Source organism: Phalacrocorax aristotelis, chromosome 20 (genome assembly GCF_949628215.1).
Source record: "Phalacrocorax aristotelis chromosome 20, bGulAri2.1, whole genome shotgun sequence".
Classification (NCBI taxonomy): domain Eukaryota; kingdom Metazoa; phylum Chordata; class Aves; order Suliformes; family Phalacrocoracidae; genus Phalacrocorax; species Phalacrocorax aristotelis.
Window position 1 is genome coordinate 3,339,034 of NC_134295.1, and position 22,208 is coordinate 3,361,241.

General features: G+C 45.8%; 1 protein-coding gene across 3 annotated transcripts in view; it reads left to right on the forward strand.

Moving 5' to 3' along the window:
- The first annotated feature begins 1,220 nt into the window (after positions 1 to 1,220).
- The window catches only part of LOC142066710 (lethal(3)malignant brain tumor-like protein 4), a 51,524-nt gene continuing 30,536 nt past the window's right edge, over positions 1,221 to 22,208 (forward strand). Inside the window, exons 1-5 of one of the 3 annotated variants that reach the window (XM_075114530.1) lie at positions 1,323 to 1,406; positions 16,209 to 16,362; positions 19,570 to 19,678; positions 20,210 to 20,381; positions 21,805 to 21,862. In XM_075114530.1, the coding sequence (XP_074970631.1) occupies positions 19,617 to 19,678; positions 20,210 to 20,381; positions 21,805 to 21,862 (292 nt within the window). In that variant the 5' untranslated portion in view covers positions 1,323 to 1,406; positions 16,209 to 16,362; positions 19,570 to 19,616. Of the gene's footprint in view, positions 1,407 to 4,718; positions 4,802 to 16,208; positions 16,363 to 19,569; positions 19,679 to 20,209; positions 20,382 to 21,804; positions 21,863 to 22,208 lie in introns of those variants that run through there. The other 2 variants (XM_075114529.1, XM_075114531.1) reach the window with 2 other exon arrangements.

Sequence of the window (22,208 nt, forward strand, 5' to 3'; positions counted from 1 at the left end):
GAGAGAAGAGGGGGAAATATTTTATATTCATCATCGGCGAGGCAGGCAGCGCAATGGAGCAGTCCGCAGCGGTCACGATCCGCTGGATGCCCGTGGTAACAGCGATTTACATCTCCATTTCCCAAATCTCCATGAATGTGCTTAATGCCCCACAGCCGTGCCCGGGCTTCATCGCCTGCCCACAGAGAGCAGCACCAGGCGTGGGGCTGTGCCCCCAGGGACCCCCGCCGGCCCCGCTCCCACCGCCCCCAGGGACCCCCACCGGCCCCGCTCCCACCGCCCCCAGTGCCCCATGCCTGCCCCGCTCCCACCGCCCCCAGGGACCCCCGCCGGCCCCGCTCCCACCGCCCCCAGTGCCCCGTGCCTGCCCCGCTCCCACCGCCCCCAGGGACCCCCGCCGGCCCCGCTCCCACCGCCCCCAGGGACCCCCGCCGGCCCCGCTCCCACCGCCCCCAGGGACCCATGCCTGCCCCGCTCCCACCGCCCCCAGGGACCCATGCCTGCCCCGCTCCCACCGCCCCCAGTGCCCCATGCCTGCCCCGCTCCCACCGCCCCCAGGGACCCCCGCCGGCCCCGCTCCCACCGCCCCCAGTGCCCCATGCCTGCCCCGCTCCCTGCGCCCCCAGTGCCCCATGCCTGCCCCGCTCCCACCGCCCCCAGTGCCCCATGCCTGCCCCGCTCCCACCGCCCCCAGGGACCCCCGCCGGCCCCGCTCCCACCGCCCCCAGGGACCCCCGCCGGCCCCGCTCCCACCGCCCCCAGTGCCCCATGCCTGCCCCGCTCCCACCGCCCCCAGTGCCCCATGCCTGCCCCGCTCCCTGCGCCCCCAGTGCCCCATGCCTGCCCCGCTCCCTGCGCCCCCACGGACCCCCGCCTGCCTGTGGTCCAGTCCCAGTGCCCAGCCCTGTCCCAGCTGATCCCCATCCCAGCACCTCCCTGCCCCAGTGCCTTTCTCGTCGCAGTTCACCCCCATCCCTCAGCCTGCCTGTCCCAGCACCCAGCCCCACCCCAGTGCCTCCCTGTCCCAATGCCAGCCACCCCGCTACCTGCCTGTCCCTATACCTCCCCTTCCCAGTTCCTCCCTATTCCAGTGCCTGCTTATCACAGTGCAGTTTCCATCCCAGTCCCATCGCCGTCCCAGTCCCCATCCCCATCCCAGCTGACCCCCGTCCCAGTGCCATCTCGTCCCAGTTCAGCCCCATCCCGGTACCTGCCCGTCCCAGTCCCCTTCCCGCCCTGCCCCCAGCGCCGCCTCGGCCGGGGCCGGGGCCGGGGCCGGGGCCGGCGGGGAGCGGGACGGCCGCGCATGCGCTCCGCCCTCCCGCGGGACGGCCGGGGCAAATTGTTGCCGGAGTTAAAGAGAAAAAGCCCCGGTACCGGCGAGAGGCCCCGGGCGGCGGGCCGGGGTGAGTGGGGCGGCGGGGGGCGGCGGAGGCGGCGCGGGAAGCCGCCGGCCGCCATCTTGCGGCGGGGGGCGGCGGCGGGGCCGAGGCAGGGCGAAGCGGGCCGGCCCGCCTCGGCCGCGGGGTCTGCGAGGGGAAATGGCGCCTCCGGGCTGAGGGGCGGCCCCGCGCCCCGTCACGGCGCGACCCCGGCGAGGACGGGCCCGCTCCGGGGGTCTCCTCCCCGCGGGGTGCCGGGGGAGCCCCTCGGGGCTTCCCTCATCGTAGAGCTCCCGGCTGAGTGGGGAAAGTGTGTTTTAAACCACTGCGAGGGGGAAAAGTCCACTATAAAGCTCAGCTAAGGACGCGCTCAGGAGACGAGTTTAAGTTGTTCACGGGCTGTGGGGCAAAATGAGAAAATGTTTATGGTTTCTGAGTTGGGTTTTTTTTGCCCGTTTCTGATCGGTCCGCAAGAGGCGGTTGAGAAAATCGGGGTTATTCAGCCGTGGTCCCAGCGCCGGCAGAAACTTCTTGGGAGCGTCGAAACTCAAAAATAGAGTGTAACAGAAAGATACCTTGGAGGCTTACCCAAGACCAGAAAGATTTAAGTTTGAAAAGAGAGATTTTTACATGAGGGGGGGAAATAAATCATCAAACTTTCTGACAGCAAAGACTAGACCTAACGATATCAAGATTTTTTTCAATAGAGGGAAGGCCAGTGCCAGATAAATAAAGGGATAAATATAATACTTTAAAAGTATTGATCTGTGCTCCGGGTAAAAATCGGTATGGGGCAATCTTAATGATGTTTGGTGTTCAGAAGAAAGGGGTTAGGGAAGTTTTGTCAATGCTTAGTGCCGCAAGGAATGGGATTAGATTTTTAACATGAAAACATTGAATTTATTCAAATGTTGCCCAGATAAGTTTTAAAAAAGAAACAAAAACATGCACATGTTGGTCTGTAATTGGGATTAAGGGATAAAGAGCTTTGATCTTTTGTGCCAAATTGCACAAGATCTCTCTGGTTCATGTCTTATTATATAATAAAACAGAAGTAAAAGGAGAGAAAATGGGTACTTGATGCTGCAAACTCTTCTTACCATGCAGCAATTAACAGCAATCTGACATGGTCTCGTTAGCATCAGTGTTTTGCTCCCTGCTTTTCCTTGTCCCGTCTATTTCGATTATATATTTTTGAGAGCGGGGAGAGTCTTTTCCTCTGTGAGTGTTTCTGCTTGGTGGTGGAAGATATGTAATAATAATTAGTAAGAGTCCCCAGGGTAGTTTTGCTGGATTGTAGTCTTATAAAGTAATTACAGATGCAATTAAAACGGAGGACATTTTTGGCCTCTCTGCTCTAGTTTTGGCCTAAAATTGATTGCACCTTACATTGCAAATAATCCCATTAAGGCTGAATGCGTGTGAAATAAATTGTAATTCATTGTGAGTACAGAGGTGGAAATGGAGCCTGAATTTGAGCTGCCGAGTACAACTGGGTACAACTGCTGGGCAGATTGTGCAGGGCCAGTTCCATTTTTCTGGGCCAGAGTTAATTTATCTTGCCTTTGTGGTTTTTATTGCCATAATAAGTAAGTTGCAGTAGGGTGAGTGGTTACAAACAGATGTGCTCTGCAGATGATTCCTGACTTCTCGTGGCCCATGGGTGTGCTTTCTTTGCCTCAGCCCTGCTGTTTGTCTACACTTTTTACCACCAATTCCTTATTTATTGGAATTTTAAGGCAGTAGCAGGAGTATGGGTCTTTAGACTGATTATTAAAAGTAGCATCTAGATTTAAAACAGCATCTGCAATTTTACTTCATAATGGTTGGCATAAAATAGTGGTGTTTTATCTGCAGGAGGAGGTCTGACTCTCCCTTATCTATCTTCTATCTTCATGCATAGCTTTTAGTCTAAACACCTGTAGGTACGGTGATATATTCCATTGGCGGGGAGACACGAATTTGAGGGTAAAGCCTCAGTATAACCCCCTTGCCCTTTTCCATGTGAACGCTGCTATTTTTCGAGAGGTGAGAAGTGCAGTGGGCTGCAAGCCTGCCAGTGGGAGATGGGCAATGAGATCAGATTCTCCCAGGGTGGTGACTGGACCCATGATAGAGGTGTGGATGAAGGTGTGGTGTGTCGCCTCTTCAGCCTTCCTGTGCCAGCTCTCTGCGCAGGAAAAGGTTTTGGAGGTCTAAGTCCTGTTATCAGAATTGCACAATGTGAATATCAGGAAAACATAGTTAAACTGGGTCAAAACCAGACCGAACCACAGCAGCAGTTGCTCTGGACCTTCATAGTCTTTCTGAGGAATAACAAGGTGGTTCCTGAGTTACAGCATCAATTCCTCATCCCCAGACAAACCCTGCTCCCTCTCTCCCATAGTTTATAATTGTTGATATAATCCAGCCTTTTCTCAAGCCCACCAGCAGTGTGCTGTCTTGAGGTAGAGGAGAGGGAAGAAGGTAGCGCAGTGGGTTGAAAAATTAGATCAGAGACTGGGGGGTAAAATGACCAACTGTTTATTTGTTAATGAAGGCTGGCAGCTGAAAGCTCCGACACGTGGAATCAATTAGCAGTTGAAGCAAACAGAGATCCAACCAAACCCCGTCCTTCCTAATTAGTAGCGCTAACTGTGCTCTGCAGGTGAGGTGTGTGTGCAGATGTGCTTTGCTAAATATGGCAGATTACTTTGCAGAGGATGGTTCAACTTATTGGCAAAATACTTTACCTCCAAGGAATGGATCTTTTCGTACTAGGTTTAGCATCTTTTGGCTCACTTCCTGTTTATTTTTTTTAATTTCTGATTGAATCCAGATAAATGATGGGATAACAGAGGTAGGAGCTGTATTCATGAACCACACAGGATTTGTTTTGTTAACCCTATTTATACTATAGCTTTTAAACCAAACAAAACACATGATTTAAGCAAGAAACCTGAACGTAAGCAGCAGCAGAGTTCGTTCTTGCCTGGTGTGAGGCAGATCAAAGTTTTCTCGCATGTTGCTGTTTGGCTGGCAGCAGGGCGGTGCAGAGCTGAGGTCCCGTTGGCACATCAGGTGATCCCAGGCACAGAAATAGTCACCGCTGCTAAGTGTCATCAGGCTCTCTGCGGTGGGGATGGTGGAGACGGGGGTTTTGGAAGGCTTGCAGGGGTGCGCTGTGTCTTCCAACCTGCATTAGAATGGCTTTTCAAATAGTATGTGGCAGCTTCTCCTGCATTCCTGCTGCTCCATATCTTCGTGTGACATGTTCTTTTCTCTTTGCACATAGTTTGTTGGGTTGTCGTTTGGTTTTTTTTTTGACTGCTTCCTCGTATTTGGTCTCCACGATGATACTTTATGGTGTCCCCAGAAGCTGGAACATGAATGGTGAGAATGCTGGAGCAGGGAGAAGATAGCTGCGGTGAATTCATGGGGTGAGCTACAATACTTTCAGCTTGTTAATGCTAAACTCGTGTGCCCTTCTCATGTCTTCAGGGAGATGCTTTCTTCCCTGTGCTGTGTTTGGATGATGTCTTTATGGCAGTGTGGTGCAGGACCTGGGAGCCTGAGCTCCATCCTCTCTGCTCCTGTGCACAGGAGCCTGGGCTCCGGTTTCCCTGTTGGTGCTGGAGCTACATCTACTTTGGGGACAGAATATATGTAAGTTTGGCATAATGCAGCTTTTCAAATGAGATAGCATAGGGCTTGGTCGCTTAAGTTTGGCTTGTTGTTTTGTTTGTGGTTTGTTTTTTTAATAAAGTAAATACACAGGAAAAAGGTCGGTCCCATGAAGATGTATTTTAAAAAATTTATTAATTTCAAACAGTGCAAGGCCCTCACCTGTTCAGAATCCTTTTTGTTGTCATTCACTTGTATTGAAACCAGGTGCAGATTTGTGTGCTTCCAGTGGGTCACCCTTGGCTGCAGAAGGGGTATGGAGAAGGAATTGCCTCTGAAATGCCTGGAGAGGGTCTGCAGGGGCCCTTGCCCACTCTGTTGAGAGAGCAGGCATGGCAAGACTGGGGACGGTCCCGGGTTGTTGGAGAAAAAGAGCATCTCAACTCTGGTTTGTAACTTACTGTGCTAAAGCTGATACAGGAATATCAGAGCCCAAAGTATCATTTGTTTATCCTTGTTTTATAAATCACAAGTTGTTTATAAATTACATTTGGAAAATTTTTGGAAAATGTGGATTGTGGATGAGGTGTTTTTTTTCCTCTTTTTTTGAAAGAGCTGGAAAATTGGGTTATAATTTTTCAAGGTGAAAAGTTGGGTGATATAGTCAAAATTAAAGAAAGAGCGGGGTTCAGTGAAGCTCCAAAGTGCACCCAAAATCCTTTAGGAAATCCAGTAGGACTAAGCATGTACTTAAGTGCGTTGTTAACAGCAATATTGCACATGAAATTTGCACATTTTCTTCCCCTGCTCACCCTTCATGACTGTGATATCAGCCCATCTGTACTTGCTGAAACTTTTGATGGGAAAGGAGGGATCGAAACGGCTTATGTATGTGTACAAGCTGTGCTTTTTTTTCATATTATATGAAAAAGTACTTCTCTAGGTTTTTGTTTAATTAGTTCGTTGACTAAACACTTCGCTTTTCAGACTCAATGCTTTTCTAAGAAGGTTCATTTTTGACATAACCTTTTCTGTAACAGGGACAGCAGTATTTTTGCAATTTCTCATTGTATTTAACACAAAGAAGGCATGTGATGCTTAATTGAAAGAAGTTTGGATGTTTTTATATGGCCATCTGTGCCAGATTTTACTTTAATTCCTTCATTCTTGTAGGAATGCTAAATCTCCAGATAATAATTTGACTGCATACTATACCAAGCTATTTAGAAAACAAATACCAGAAGAAAAATCTGTTTTGCAATTTTTGTTGCACAATTATGTACACAGAGTATGGGCACTGAGGCTGGTTCTGCCTCCTGACTTCAGCATCAAATGCGTCTGAAAGACAAGCCTACACTTCGTTGTATTTTTTAAGCTTGCTTTGTGAATTTTGCACATTTTTTTCTTTTGAAATACTGGATATGAATTATTCAACAGGGAACAATTACTGTTGGCGTCCGTATGACACATGAAAAACTTGTGGAGTAGGTAGTGGTAGTTCTGGAGTTTAAGACTAGTCCCCTTAACACCAATCATTTGGATTTCAGATAACCAACCTTAATTATTCCCCAGAATATTACAAGTATGCAGAAAAGTACAATATAGCAAAGTGGCTTCAGAACAGAAGCCAGTCAAATAACTAGTGCAGAGATTTGACGTCCCTTTAAAATGTCCATCTGGGAGCCTACCCCTGACACGCGGCCGTTAGAGCTGTCATAAAAGTTGGAGGACAGCAAAACATTATGGGTAATGGTGTGCTCCTCTTGATTGTTTTCATTAGCTACTTCCACTTTAAGAGCATGTTTTATTACAAAATTAATTCTTTGTGTCTTAGTTAAACATGTAAGCGGTGTGACTGCACGTTTGGTTTTCCATTAGAAGAGTCACTTTTTCCTCCCAGTGCTGCAATTTTTATGTTGTCACAAAATTGACTTCATCTTGAATCACAAACCTTACAGCTTCCCTACAGGTCGTAAAGTTTTGAGTGAAAATAGTTCTGATTACGAGTGATGGAAAGTATTTATATCTTGCATCTGTTGTTGTAGAAATTGGATCAGATTTAGAAATGTCACAAGCTCCAGCGTCTTGCGAGGGAGCGCTTTGGGTCGCTCCTGCAGAACAACTGAACGTGGCGGTTTTTACGGCGTATGATTTCTGCGTGGCACTGGGTGAAGTTCATTAGAGTGTGCAAGTGTTCCAGCGGTTACAGGGGGCTTCCAGAGACTGGGATCAGCGGTGTCATGGTCTCAGGCCTCGCAGACACGTCCCTGCGCCTCGTGGCTGAGCCCATCGAGTGTCAGGTTTGCACAGGGCTCTGTCAGCGTCAGGGTGCCACTGTGCTTTAGAAGCTTAGGAGCAGGAGGAGGTGAGGAGCTTGGCGCCAAACACTTTTTATGGAAGCTATAAAATTAAGTTGTGTGTCTGTTCCTCGCTTTCAGTAAACAAACAGAAAGCGTTAACTCTGTGGACGTGGAAGAAGGTTTTGTACCTTCTTCTGCGTCCCTCCCCTTCTATTGCGAATAGGTGGAAATGGTCTCCAGCATAGCGCTGAGTGCCTCGTTCAGCTCCTCCAGCAGAAAGGCGGCTTCCTTGCTGGCTTCATGATGTCACATAAATCGAGAGAGGTAGCAAAGTGAGTATGATTGCAGATGGGGGTGGTTAGGCTAGAAGGGAGGCAGCACCGTGCTTAGCCTTGGCTGTCAGATGTGCTGCTGCCGCCTTGCCGCACGCTTGCTTTTCACTGTGCTCCGTGGGGAAAGCTGGCTGGTGTATCAGCTGGGCAGATGGGTTTGTGTGTAAAACAGGTGCTTTGCAGAAAGTGCTTATGCGTAGTGAGTGGCCACGGCCTGTGCGGGTGCTTTTCTTTCAACAGCTGAAATAAGTACATACATATGTTTGTGTATTTTTGGCACAACTGTGTCGAGAAACCAAGAGATAGCAACTTACGAGCTACGATGCTGATTTGGGCTTAATACTAGGATCAGCTGCTGGCTTTAGAGTAAACTTACGGTACTGCTGTCTGATCTTATAAATTGATTTAAGTTGCATTGCCATGGTGCCTGTTCATTGGCCTCCCAGCACAGCAACACCTAAGCGTAACCCGCACCTTAGTCTGTACTTAGGGTAACCTTGGAAGGGCTGTATCGTACAAATGAACATGGCAAACTCCCGACAACCAAAGTAGTTTATCTTAGGGGTCTTGCAGCAGAGCTAAGACCAAAGGTGTTTGCTTCCCCTCCGTTGCAGCCCATGCTGTAAGCCCAAGGCATCCTTTTCTTTTCCTAGACAGTTTCCCACCTTTAATCTTTCCGAGCAGTATTTTCCTTGTTTTGTAGTTAAAGTTTTTCTCTCTTTTCATGAGAAACAAATTAGTAGGAAATACAATGAGTGGAGCCTGGGATTCCTCAATTCTGAATTTTATCTTTTCTTTTCCCCCCCTTCACTGACATAGTGGAAGCACTTAAGTCTTTTTCACCCTGTTAAATGCTTGCTAGTGGCTACTAACACTTTTTCTTGAGGCGCTGGTACAGCTCTGTTGCAGGCTCTGGAAGTTCATTTCAGTCCCTGACTGATGAGGTTCCTGGAGGTGAGGCTGGGTTTTTTTGTAATGGTATTAGTTCAGCCTTGCAAAATATTACTTGCCCGAGGTGAGTAATAGCTTTTGATGGGTAAGTAAAGTATCATCAGTCATCATCATAGCAAAGGACAGGCAAATGATTTTTGTGTCTGAACTGGTAAGTGTTCAAAGCAGTTCCTGAGACCAGATTAGTTGTGCCCTGTGAGAAGTCATGAATTATTGGGTTTTTTGTTTCTCTTTAAATTGCAGTTCAGTTCCCTGCTAATGTCGTAAGTGGCTGGCAGATCTAATGCATTGGGTGTTAGACACCGCTGCCAGATCTTTCAAGAAACTGGGGATGCACAGAGCTCTGAACGCCAACTCGCTTTGAGTGCGTATATATTACACTGAATTAAATGACCAGCTTTGCTAGGTTTCCCATTCTGTTTTGGAGAAGAAAGGTGACTTGTAAATCAGTTATTCCCAGAACAGCACAGTATCAGATGGTTTTCTTGATGCCAGCTGCTTCTCGAACAGAATTTTGCCTCCTGGTACATGGAGGCTTAGCCAGAAGGGCTGCAAACTCCAGTGGTGTTACTTGATTTACAGTCTTTGGGTTTATTGCACCATTGTATTTCTCATATTTACCCTCATATAAAGACACTGAAATCCTCCTGTGATTGGAAATCAACCTGGCAGCGTCTGAAATGGGATTTCTGTTGAAATGTTTCTCTTCCCATTAGGCCTGATGGTGTACAGAGAAACACAGTGAATCCCCATCCACCCATTTAGCCTTCACACTTTTATTTGTTTGTATGAACTTGTGCCTTTTTTCTTTCTTTGGGTGTGTGTGTGTGTTTGTTTTTTTTTGTCTCCTAACTAAGGCAAGCTGGATGTTAAAACCCAAAGCTGGTTTTGTACAGCAACGATGAAGCAGTTTCCCAAGGCTGCGCTGTGGTTCAGTGGCAGAAATGAGATCAAAACCTCAGCATTTCTGACCTCCTCTGCCTACAGATTCCCTGTCTCAAGATAAAGCGCAAAGGTCCGGGTGGTAGCACATTAATTATGAGCCGTTATCTCTGCCAGCGTGGCAGTCATTTATCATTTCATAAATCTGAATCTGCGACTTGGGACTGAGTGACTCATCTTAGTTTTGTTGTGTCTTCTTTTTGCGTTAATGTTTCTGAGTTTTAAAATGGTAAAGATTAAAAGCAATCACAAATGGGGAACATTCGTGCTTGACTACGACTCTTCAAAATGTTTCAAGTTAGTTTCTGCTGTCTTTTTAATTGCACAGTTTGCTTCTCTTTATTGGGCTATCTTGATTTTATTGTAGATTCTACTGATCGGGAGCATTATAAGAAAAGTAATTTCTTTATTATATTTTTCTGGGGGTTTTACTGGATTTATAAAATACAGAGTTGAAAAGGGCCCATTATTGTATCAGGTCTTCTCTGGTTAGTACAGGATTATTTTTTACATTTTAAATAAGTTCTACCTCTTAATTACTTCTGTCCAAGTATCTTCCAAACCCGTTCTCCCACAGGGAGCTCTGTAAGTAGTCCTGGTGTTTGAGCTTCTTTATTTTAAAGCCTGAATGCAAAGAATAGCGTCTAAAAAGTGATGGCTTTGCCCTTGCTGAAACTGGCATCAAAACATTGGCTACAAACAAGTGTTTATAGATGTACAAGGCTGCATCAAATATTAATGTATGGCAGGCCTTCGGCTACAGTTGTTCAACACTACCCTACATAGGGCTTATTTAGTCCGATGCACAACCCTCCGTACGGCCGTGACGCACGGTGCTGGTGCGGATCCATTCTGTGTACGTAGCCAAGGACACCGGCTGTGGATCTTCCGCACCTGCAGTTCAGTTAAAGCCGGTGGAAGCTGAACTGGCTTCTGCAGCTTGACTGCTGCTCTGCTTTGCTCCCGTTTTCACCCTCCTGACTCATTCTGACTAGCTTATATGCCGCTAATCTTCACAAGTATGCAGGATTGTAAGTAGCTGGAACTTTATATTTGGGGGAAATTAAAAAAAGAGGAGGAGGAACTCCTCCTACAGAGATTAGGTTGTGGTACCCAGAGATCCTTGGTATTGCAGTTTGCAAATGTCTGTCCTGCTTTTGACCCAATTAATATAATGATAAAGAGCTGTGATCCTTGAATTAGAGTTTCAGGAATGCTCAAACATCATAAATTATCCTACATCAGGTCTGTGGTTTTGCCTTTGACTGAATTAAACTTGCACTCCCAACCTGTAAGTAGGAGGTCTAGCATGTGGAAGGCTTTAGGTCAGGAGTGGAGTTTGCCTGCCCGAATTTAAGCGCTCAGCAGTTAAAAACCTGCCCCGGCTGTGTATCTGAAGGCACTTTCCAATGCTCAGGGAGAGAAACAGTCTGCCAAAGGCAGATCAAGCACATGGTCCTTGGATGCTCTTACTCCCAGTTAAGAGCTGGGAGTGACCTTGTTGAACTCAAGCATTCAAATGTCAGAGGGAAGACCCCCAGCCGGGGCTCTTTGGACCCATTTCCACGGGAATGCTGTTAGACCTGTCAGTTGGGCTGTGCTTAACATCAGCCATTTTGCTCACGCTGGAAAAATCAGTAGAGCTGACAGTTCAAGGGAAGTTTGTGAATCTTCTTTTCTTTTCTTTTTAAAGCAAGCAGTTACATTCGTAGATTGAAAATATTCAGGTTACACTTAAAGGGTTAGAAAGTACGGTTAATTTATGGTCAGTGTTTGGTTAATATCTACTGCAAAAATAGTTGGGTAATTGGGTATGGGAGCCCATACAGCAGTATGGCTTTTAGTCGAATCTTCTAATGGAACCCATTAGTTTATTTGCTGGGATGCGAAAGCAATACATGAAGCTTCAGCATTTTAAGAGCTTTATAGCATTTCTAGAATAGAGCCATGACATTTTAGCAGTACAGAGGGACCTGGCAACAGCCGTTAGGTGCTGCGGCTCCCCGCGGCAGTACAGAGGTGTCACATCTGTATGGTATTTTTGCATACATCTGTTCATTTGCGTTTCTGTAATTTTAAATCCTGGTACTACTGATAGCCAGACCAAAGCTCCTGCTGAATCCGGGAGACCCAGGATCGTGCCATGAACCGTAATTGGCAAAAATGTCATACAGATCAAGTAACTGTTGAAACTTACTGGTTTATCTTTTTGTCCTCAAACTGTATGTTATGACAAAAATACACAGTCCAAAAACTACACATTGCACATATGTGCAAGTTTCTCAAGAAAAGAAACTTTCTATTCCTATTCACTTAAGCATTATGGGCAAAATGCAAGGTCGACTTTTTTCCCCATCTTTTGAAACTAGTATTGCTCTAGAAACCCTTCGTGAAACGCAAGCAACAGGCCTGTTTATTCTGTGCCTCTTATTTTGTTTTGTTTTCACACCCCAGTTTTATTTCTTAAATAAAGAGCCCAAAAACTAAGCAGAAAGATGGAACAGAATGTCTCGGAGAGAATCGTCAGCATCCCGGCAGCAGACCCTGATATATTGAATGCCTTAGACTGGAAAGACGGCATTGGTACCTTGCCTGGTAGCAACATACAAGTAAGAAACCAAGGAACACAGTACATGAGTGGCCACCCTGCGTTTGGCAGCGCCAAATATGTGCGATATATTCTGCAGTTTGCAAATAAAAGTTGTGCAGGGAGAACACTTTGCTTTAAACAACAGGGTTGGCATTACCAAGGAAGTGGTGAAATTTAGTAACGTTTCTGAAAGCCTGGCTGTACTCCCTGTCCCCTTCTAATTTCTTGCCCAATTGATTTCTAAAGGCAGGAAGTATTGAAAATAATTGTTTTCCGCTGATAGAAGCTATGGGCCTGGTCTTCCTAATTCTTAGTCATGTCCATAGAACATATTCAGGCAAGAAATCCCATTAATTTCAGCCCACCATGAGAAAGAGATTTTCTCAGAAGGACAAATTTTCTCAATTTGTGGGGTTGAGTCTTTAGGTTCTTTTCACATCAGTGGTTCTTTTTTGCAGCTTTTGATGGCTGTCTGTATTTTACATATTCATGACAGTGACGAATACAGCCTTGGTGTAAATCAGAGCCAAGATCTGATAGTCACAAACATGGAGCTCTATGTTAGAGGGGGGAGGAGGGTGTCTGTTGACTGTTTCCCAAATTACCTTCAACTGTTATTTCGTTTCGATTGCACTTCTGACGGCTGAGAATAATACATAAAATTGCCCTCAAGGCTGCAAGTTCTGAATCTCTGGGGGGAGAAAAATCAATTTCAAGTGAAATAAATTGGAGCTGAAGGGGCTTGAGAGCTTTGAAAAATCAAATTGTTGGTATCACCTCAGGCATTGAGAATCAGGACCTACACCTTCTGGGAGCATTGTCGATCTTCCCCTTCCTTCCTTTTTCCTCCTCGCGTTGCGCGGAAGTCTTCCATGGGGGCTTCAGACCTCACTTGGGCTGTGAGGAAAATGCTTCTGCCAGCACATGTCGAGAGAACGTGGATGAACTTGCATGCTTGGAGTATTTTGAGATCAGTGGTTTACACTCCCGTAAAACTGACATGGAATTGGGTCCACTGACTTCCTAGGAGCAGCTGTGGATGGTTATTTTGCAGTGGCCTAACTTTTGCCCTGCATTTAATCAAAGTCATTATACTTCTGCTTCTTAAAAGAGCTTAACAGTGTGTTGGCACAGGTTTTCTCTTAAACGGCAGTAATGTTCCTCTGCAGAAACAGCTTCACTTTTATTGATTCCTCGTAATAGTACAGAATCAACAAAGCACCATAGTCTTTAGTAGACTGAAAGACACCAAATAATATTGTATTGCTTTATATTAGATGATCAAATATGAGAGCACTGAGTATCGTGGTTAGTGAGCATGGTAGAAACTTTTAGCTGGAACATGATAACTAGCTGCAGAGGAAGCTGCTTCATTCTTAAGATGCCAGACACATTTTTTTCCCTGCAGAAATGACAAACACTTTTTTTTCTGTTTATAATCTTTTTTTCCCCCCCTCTTTTCCTGCTGTATTCTAGTTCTTGCACGCACAATGGAATATATTTTTCCTTAATTCCCTTAAGAAAGTTCTCAGGAGGGACAGATTGGTTCTGGAGGGTTTGTATGGATTTCATATTAGCAAACGTGCTATCTTGAACCCCTCTGTGTAAAGGAAGATGCCGTCCTGAAGTAGCACAGTGATGCATTTCCAGAACTTAGGAGTGAGGGGTATTGCCTTGAAAAGCCTTGGGATGAAATTGGAGGTTGCCTCTGTGGATCAGCCAGTCCTCAGCATCAGATCAGAGACCATTAATAAAGATGATCGTTGTTTTCCTAACACAAACTTATATTTTCTGAGGCCTGGATTGGGCTTCACCAGTTCATGTGGCTGCAGGTACACCATCACATTATTAAAGGAGGAAGTAACAGCCTGCTGTCTTCACTGGTTTGGGCTGAATCGGAACTGTTACTCTGTATGCAGGAGCACTGCTACCCCAGAGACTAATCTGCTAATACAAAATACTGTTGGCACCCTTCCCTACCTCCAGCTGGGAGCTGTGCTTGGCACTCGCTCTGCTGCCTAATGGCACATAGAGCTCTGAGGTGCTCCTTCCACTGACCTTCTGCTCAGATGCTGAGCTGTCCTTATCAGCCATAGCAAGGAACCCCCGGGATCTGCACCGTTGTGCTGCTGCTCTTCTGGCATTGGAGGAAAGCGATAGGCTTCTCTGAACTGGATGGTCTCCTGCAGGAAGCTTGGTCTGCTTGGAATTGTCATTTCTTTGAAATGGATTGTTTCTCTTCATGCTGAAATAAAAACAATGCTCTGTGTCTTCAGGGCTGCAGAGGAAGAAGTGAGCTTTTTAGAAGCAAGTCCATCATCTTTGAAGCTTTAAGAAATACATGTTTCAGATAAAAAATAGGGAAGGGGGGAAAGGCATTTGGGGTAAGGCTTTGATAGGGTGCTGGAGGCAGGATCCTGAGCCCAGGAAGCATGCAGGAGTAGAGGAAGAATGATGCTTCTCAATGCAATGAGAACCCCTACCTCAGAGGTGAAGCAAATACTTTTAAACTGGGTTTAGCAGGTTTGAGCCAAGAGCAGATGGTTGAGAAAAGATCTCAAACTAATGAAGTGCTATGAATGACAGCTTTGGAACAGAGCTTGCAAATACAACCCACCTTTGACTTGTCTCTTTCATTCTGGAGTTCAGTAGCTCTGTATTGCAGGCAGGAGAGAAGATAAAGGAGTGGGTAATCTTTATAGAGCTATTGGCTCATCAAAAAGGTGGGTTTTTTTTCTTTTTTTTTTTTCTTTTTTTTTTTTTTGTTTGTTTGTTTTTGTTTTTTGGTGCTCAGTTGCAGATCGCGACTAATAAAAGATGCACATTGATACTATTTGGCACACTTTAATAATTTTATCTGGACCAATGAAGTGTTCCTTCATAGCCTAAGATATTTTTTAAGCTTAAAGGATGAGAGTCTATGAAGTCTGCCACATATCGTTCCTTTTCCATTGCTACCCCACGGTGTGAGCACTTCGTTGTGTGTCTAGAGGGGTTTACTTGTTCTGCATCTGAATTCACTCTTGGCCTGTAGCAGGAGAGGCTGTGTCCGTGCAGGGCTGGTGGGCAGGTGCTGTGGGGGAGCCATGGATGGGTGTGTTAGCAGGACCTCCGGGGCAGGGTCGCCTACCCCAGCAGCTGGTGGAGGGTTTCTTAAGGGTCAAAACTTGGGGCAGCCAGGACTGGGAGCTCGGATGCTGTGACTCCTGGCCATACTGGTGCATGTCACCTACTCGCCTGCGCTGCCTGTGGTTTCTGTTAGGTGTTTCTAGGTCATTTGGACTTGTCCCTGTCCCCTCTGTCCTTGGGTCAGGGCCCCGCGGCGGCTTTCACTCATCGGTGGTACTGTGCAAGGAGGAGCTTATCAAATGAAGAAAGGCTAATTGTTTCGCAGTGTCTGCTGTTCTTCAGCAATATTGCCTCTGCCTATCCCTACATTCATCTGCTGCTCTGGGAAGTGTGTTTCCCACCAGACTGACAAGTGTCATCGAAGCAGGGCTGAGAACTGCTTGGCCTCCTGCAGCTCCAGATGCTCGCTGTGTTTATGCAGTCCTGGCTGTCGCTGTGCCCGTGTGGTCTTCAAAGCCCAGTCAGCACCAGCGTGGGGACCTGTTGGACAAGTTCTCCACTGGAACATGACCTTTCTGTCAACAGCTGGGCGATTCCTCCTTGCACTGAGGTTTTAGGGAAGTTGCTGTCTGTCATAACTGCAGTAAATGTAACTGTGCTTTGTTGGACGAATTTGAACCGTCAGAGCAGAGTGTTGGGTTAAACTGCTTTTCTGAGGGTATTTATTCTGATGTGTTTGTCAGAGGTCTGGGTTTTATAAAGGGGCCGCATCCAAAGCAGGTAGAATTAACGTTACTTTCCTTTGTTGACAACAAAATGCATCCATTGTTGGGGTTTTGGGGGGCCCATTGGTGTCATTTTGTCAAACAGTTGTGTTGGGTGTTTCTCACTTCTATGGTTACTTATTTTTAATGTGCATACAGCCATTTATTTTTGTCCCATACCTAGTTGCTCCTCAGGGAATCCTATATTCCTTCCTGTCCCCCTTTGTAGCCATTTTACAGCTGCTTATTTGACTGCTCTCTTCTGTTACCTGCAGTTCTGTTTAAATGAGTTTGGACTGCTAGAAATCATTACTGAAGCAGAAGCAGAAGCTATAAGAACTCTTTCGGCCTCAGCAGTAAATGCCAGCCCAGCCAGCTTTGCTCCTGCTGCTATCAACACTTGTGCTGCCTCTAGCGCTGATTTGGAAGGTGAGCTTTTTGCTGTGGAAGAGAATATAGTGTTTCTGAAAAAGCTTCTAGAAACGGGTCTAACTGAAATGCGTGTTTCAGTAGCATGGTGCTCCCTGATGCAGCATGCGGAGTGAGTCACTGTCTTATTTCAAATATTTTAGGAGTACTTAGAGTGAATGTAATTACTGCATAGTCATAACAGTACCTGGCACATGCATTGTGCTCGCCTTTGTGGAAGGTAAGTGTGGATATATAAACGATCTGGGCTGGATTTGTCGATGTAGTCAAACATCCCTCTCACGGTGAGTTTTAACTTGCGTGCTGGGATCTCTTTAAGTGGTGATTCTGGGAAGTTGGAGCCCCTTCTTTCCAGGGAGGCGGATCAGCGACGACATCAGTGTTTCTCCTAAACACAGGGGATGCACTTGTCGTGACAGCAATTAAGTCTGTGTCTGTATTAAATTAAACTGCCACGTTTGGAGCTTTGAGACTGGAAAGGTCTGGTCGTGTTACCTTACTGAACACTCTCAGCCTCCCAGGCAGAGTGATCGCACCCACTGGGCAGCATCTCAGCTCCATGCTGACTCCTGAACCATGCTTGGGAATTGCTTGGGATGGTACAAGGCACCCGAGGCCAGAAGTGCCCCAGGGCTGTGCTAAAGATGGATGTGGCTGAGTTGCAGGACCCAGCACTGATTTACTGATATAGCTGTGCCTTGGCTGGCGGCTCTCAGGGGCAACGGGAGTTTCCAGCGTTATTGTTTTCCCTGGTTGCATGCATGACGCAGCGTGGAGCATGAATGGATGGCATGGTGCAGTACTAACCTGGGATTCCTGGCTCAGGGTGAATCCTGAATCAAGGGGATTCAGCTTGCAAGGATGAATCTTGGCAAGAACATCTTTGAGAATCTCCTCTAACCTGGCTCATGACAAGAGTTACACTGCCGTAAAAGTTTTGTAGGTTTCTAAGGCTACTATAATTGAAATTAGGGAAAAACTGGGTTTTAACAGGATAATACAAGGATGTTACTGGACATGCACATCAATGTAATGGGCAAGAAGGGTCTCAGTTCTTTGCAGACCAGTTCTTACTCTGTTCATCCAGAAACCAGTAGCTCAAAACAGAATATTTGTGTGTTAGCCCCATAGCTCCTCCTTCATTCCAGACCACTCGGGTGGTTAGGCTGACCAGCCTCACATACTTTGGTCAGTCACTAGTTTCCTTTGATTAAATTACTCACTGTTTCAGTAGTGCTTCCTCGCAGATGTGCCTGAGCGTCTTGCAGAGAGTACTAACGGAGACCAGCGCTGGGCAGTGAGTGGTGATTAAGAGCTCTCATCCCAAGAGTACCATTAGCCGTCCAACATAAGGTCATATTTTAAAAATGCTCTTGGTTAAATGTGACAGCGTGCGGTTGTGGCGTAGGGAGCCCTTGTCAGGTTTGCCTGACACCACATACCGAAACAGATCTTCCCCTAAGGTGGTGGCAGGAGGCCGGAGAATTAGCTTGGGACACACAGGCACTACAGGACAGCTGCTGGAGCCTGTGCAACATCTCGTTGTCTTCGACATCACCAGTGCATCCTGGTGCGGTAATTGGAAGGGCATTAACTCTTTGTGTAAACTCTGCGTTAGTGACGCTGGATCCCTAGTCAAGGCAGAGCTACATCGCTGAAGTCATACATCCCTATGGAAGGAATTTGTCCTTTGAGGAGAGGGTGATCTCTCCTCTTGTTGCCTGCCTGGACAAATGTCTGCCAGTTGGCTTTCCCCAGGATTCCGATGGAACTATGTGTGTTTCTGGGTAGGAAGGCTTTGTACCTGTCTACCCTGCTGGCTTTTCTCATCTCAAGTTTCATTGTAAGCTCCACAGATTCACTTGCTTACAGGCATTTGCTTATGCTCCTGCTGACTGTGGGTCATCCTCCTCATCTGTGCGAGCTGAGGTGATGTCAATCCATCAGGCGAAGAACCGGCTCTGAGACGGACACCTCAGCACTAAGTGTTTTTCCCACCCTTTTAGTCCAAGTGTATTCTATAGGCAAGTGTGACTTCTAATTGAGCAGAGCTCTTTAAGCGCTCTTGGTTCTTGCAAGTTTTCCCTGTTTTGTCTTTTCCCTGCCTGGAATCATTGGTGCCCAACAGCCCAGGGAGAGGCTTTAGGTTGTGATAGAAGCAGGCATGCGTGCATTCTGCGCGTAGGCAGCCTATCTGCCCAGTTCCAGCCAGCACCATCTGACATCCATATTGGGCTATAGGGAGCAATGAAATATAAATGAAAAATGTCAGTCATCTTAGCAGAACGAGTACAAGTACTGGTAAGGAGGCTATGAAAATGGCTTTAAACAAAAAGCAAACTGACTCATATCTCAGTGTTCTGTGGTGTGTTTTTTCTTTTTTTCTTTTAAAGTGTTTAATGGTGCGTTCAAAAACGGATTGATCAAACCAGTGCACACCAACAGTGCCACTAAATGCAGAGTAGGAATGACATACACATAGGAGCACAATTTGCACATCAGGTTTCTTGAGCACAGAGTGCATCAGGATAGTGCAGATGCCTGGTAATGGGTATGACTGTAGTTTGTTTTGTTAAAATATTAAACATAAATTAATTTGCATCAGGAAGAACTCAAATCATAGGAGAAAGTAAACATAAATGGTGTATTGGAGTTATTCCTTACATTTCCATGCTTTCATTCAGATGAAAGATTGATATATGTCCCTTGCTAGATATAGAAATAATTGTTTCTATTCTCCCATCAATAACGTGCTATTTTTAGAGGCTGCCTATGAAGGATTTTCATATGTACAAAGTATATATAAAGGCTGAAGTTTTTTAACGTAACCAGCTGTATTAAAAGTATCCAAACAAGATGGACTTGTTCAACATTTGTCTTTCAGGTTAGAGGGTTACTAGGAATAAAGAAATATAAAAGAATTTGTAACTGTGTCCTGGTTATAGCCTTGAGATTATATCCTCCTTTATCACTTTTACAGGGGGCAGGGTTTCTCCAGAATTAAAATATTACAGATAAAAGGGATTTTTCTTTAATGAGGTGGTACACTCTCTCTGTGTGCCAGCACACAGATAATAATTACTTCCCTCACAATGGGATACTGAGGGTCACCTAATGAAAGTCTGTAGAGGACTTTGACAGAACTGATTGCATGAAAGGTGTTTTAGCATTTTAATTTAATAGTTGTCTTTTTCTTTGCTTCTGCAGTGCCCAGAGAAGACGTGCCCTGCTCCCATTTCCAAACCTGTGAGCAAATGGATTGCTTTGAGAATGGAAAGTTTAGTACTCTAATGGGCTCCCAGCAGCACAGGGGCAGGTAAAGAAACCCGACGTTCTTCCTGTTCTGTGTTTAAAAATGTTTAAAGAGAACATTGTGTTAGAGAAAAGCGCTGCTGTGAGTAGAATGAAATCCTCAGAGCAAGCGTTACCGTGGCAGGGCTGAAGCAGAGCCACCTGCGCAGCTCTGCAGTGAACTTCGTGTTCCCCTCGAGGCTCCCGTGCCCGGCAGAGGAAAGCTCCTCTCTAGAGCACCATCCTCATTTCACTTCCCAGCCTGTGGAAGTACTGGCTGTGTGCTTGATGCCTCAGTTCCCCATTACTTCCTGTAGTGTTGTAAAAAGGCAAAATTAAAAACCCTCTCGAGCTGCCTTGGCAGTGAGAGCTGTGCCAGTACTTCGGGGAGCTTTTAAAAGATACATATCTGGCAAATCCTGCAGGCATGATTCACGTCTTCAGGTTCTCAGCCCAGGCATCCTCATTCTTCCAAAGAGGTACAGAGACACCAGAAATACTGTAGGAGTATTGTTGCACTTTTAATTTGATTTTGCTTTCCATTTTGGATGTTTAGTGATACCAGAGACATTCCAGATGATTGCAGAAACAGGGGAAATAGTAGAAATCTTAATACCAGCAGTGGCTGTCAGGTGAACGAGGCTGACAGACCTGTCAAACGTCTCAGAAGGAAGAGAAGGCTGCTTCTGGAGTCTGAGGATGACGAGGAAAATGCAGATGATGATGAGGTAAATGAGGCTGCATGTCTTGTCTTTAAAGAGACCTGTGAAGAGCAGGGACTGTTCTGTGTCTCAGGTTTCACTGTGCAATGCAAACTGAGCTGAGGGAGGGTGTTTTGTGCCCGTGAGAATGGTCTGGGGCTGATCCTGATTTACACCAGTAGCAAGAATATCTATTCTGAAGTCTGAGGAGTCATAAGGGTGAATAGCTTGTGTGAAGGCAAAGTCAAGATCTCAGACTGTATCTTCATAGATGTAGTTATAGCCCTGTGCACCAAGTGTATTTTGCAGTAATAAAAACACATGCCTCTAAAAGTATTTTATCAAACTACAGTCAAGTACTATTATGTGATATTGAAGATTAGTGTCAAACCGCAGAGTCTGATTGCTTTTTGTTAGGTGCTTGCGTGTACACCCGCTACAGTGCTAGCAGCCTGCATCTAATGGCTGGTGAATAGAAGTGCCTCAGTCCTGACCTGATCTTTTCTTAGCTTGCATTAAGCATCTTACTCCCTTTAGGAGCCCTTCCTTATGCCAGCCTGCACTCTGCTACCGAGTGCATAGTGTCTCAGGTCTCAACCATTTTATTTATATTCACGTGCTTTTGTAATGCAGAGGCACTGGGGTAGGCTGTAATGCAAGCTGAAACTTCTCATGTCAGGAACAGTTTAACTCATCTTGTTGCTCAGCTTTTCTCTGTGATGTCTATAAGATGTTTTTAAGTACGTATGTTTTCAGAAGTACTTGCATTCTGTCTCTTCCCCCTTCTCGTTTGGAACTGCCCCCCTCTCTGCTGGGGCGTGTTTGGCCGCAGCTTTGCGTTTTGGATTTTGCCCTTTTTGGTTTGCTTTGAGAAATGACAACCCTGGATGAATTAACGTGAGTTTGAAAACCACGTGGAAGAAATGCGGATGGCAGTCTGGCTCCGAGTGTGACGCAGGGACAGCACGTTTTCTGGGGTGTTCATCTGTGGCAGTAGTTACTTGAAGCTTCTGCTTCCTTCAGGGCTTCATAAGTTATTTTTTTTCTGCACCCATTCCCGGGTATAGATGGACATAAGAACCTCTGAAAGGAAAAGGAAAGTGGAGCATTACAGTAAGGTTGCTTACGTGAGCAGTAAATGCTGCACTGCAGAAAGCAAATCCTGTGTATTGTGATGGAGATTTTGGGCCCATGTTGCTCTTTGGTAGCCATATTTAAATGACCTTTAGTAGCATATATTAAATAATTTGTAAACCACTTTGGGATGCTGCAGGATCAAAGTTATATATGAAACATAGCCTTCTAATGTTCTTGCAAGGTTATTCAAAAGAAAATAATGCTAGTCCTGTTAGTTACATGTTACATCCTTATTGTACCTGCATTGTGAGATGATCAAAGAGGGAGGAAAAAACAATATTGCTAAACTTTTTTTTAACGTATCTGTGTCTAGGAGAAGAATAAATCAAATAATATGAAAAGCCGCAGAAACACTAAACCAATAAAACAAGGTGAGCTAAGCTCATAGTCTCTTTTCTTTAATGTTTATAGATTTTTTTACTAGCTACTATAAAATGAATAATAGTAAACAGAAGAGGAAAGGACAGTAGAGCTCATTTCACATTCAGAATAGTTTATTAGGTACATAACCCTCTTACCAGAGTCAGTCTTCTGAAATGTATTAGCAAGAATTTACTAGATTTGCCGGCATGATGGGCACAGCATAGAGGATCTAGAAGGAGACAGCCTGATCCAAAGCTCGTGAAGCCAGTGAGAATGTTTTTTCCATTGACTTTGGAGAGCTTCGTAGCCACAGACTACAAATGCTAAATAGAAAATAAGTTGTAAACAATATGT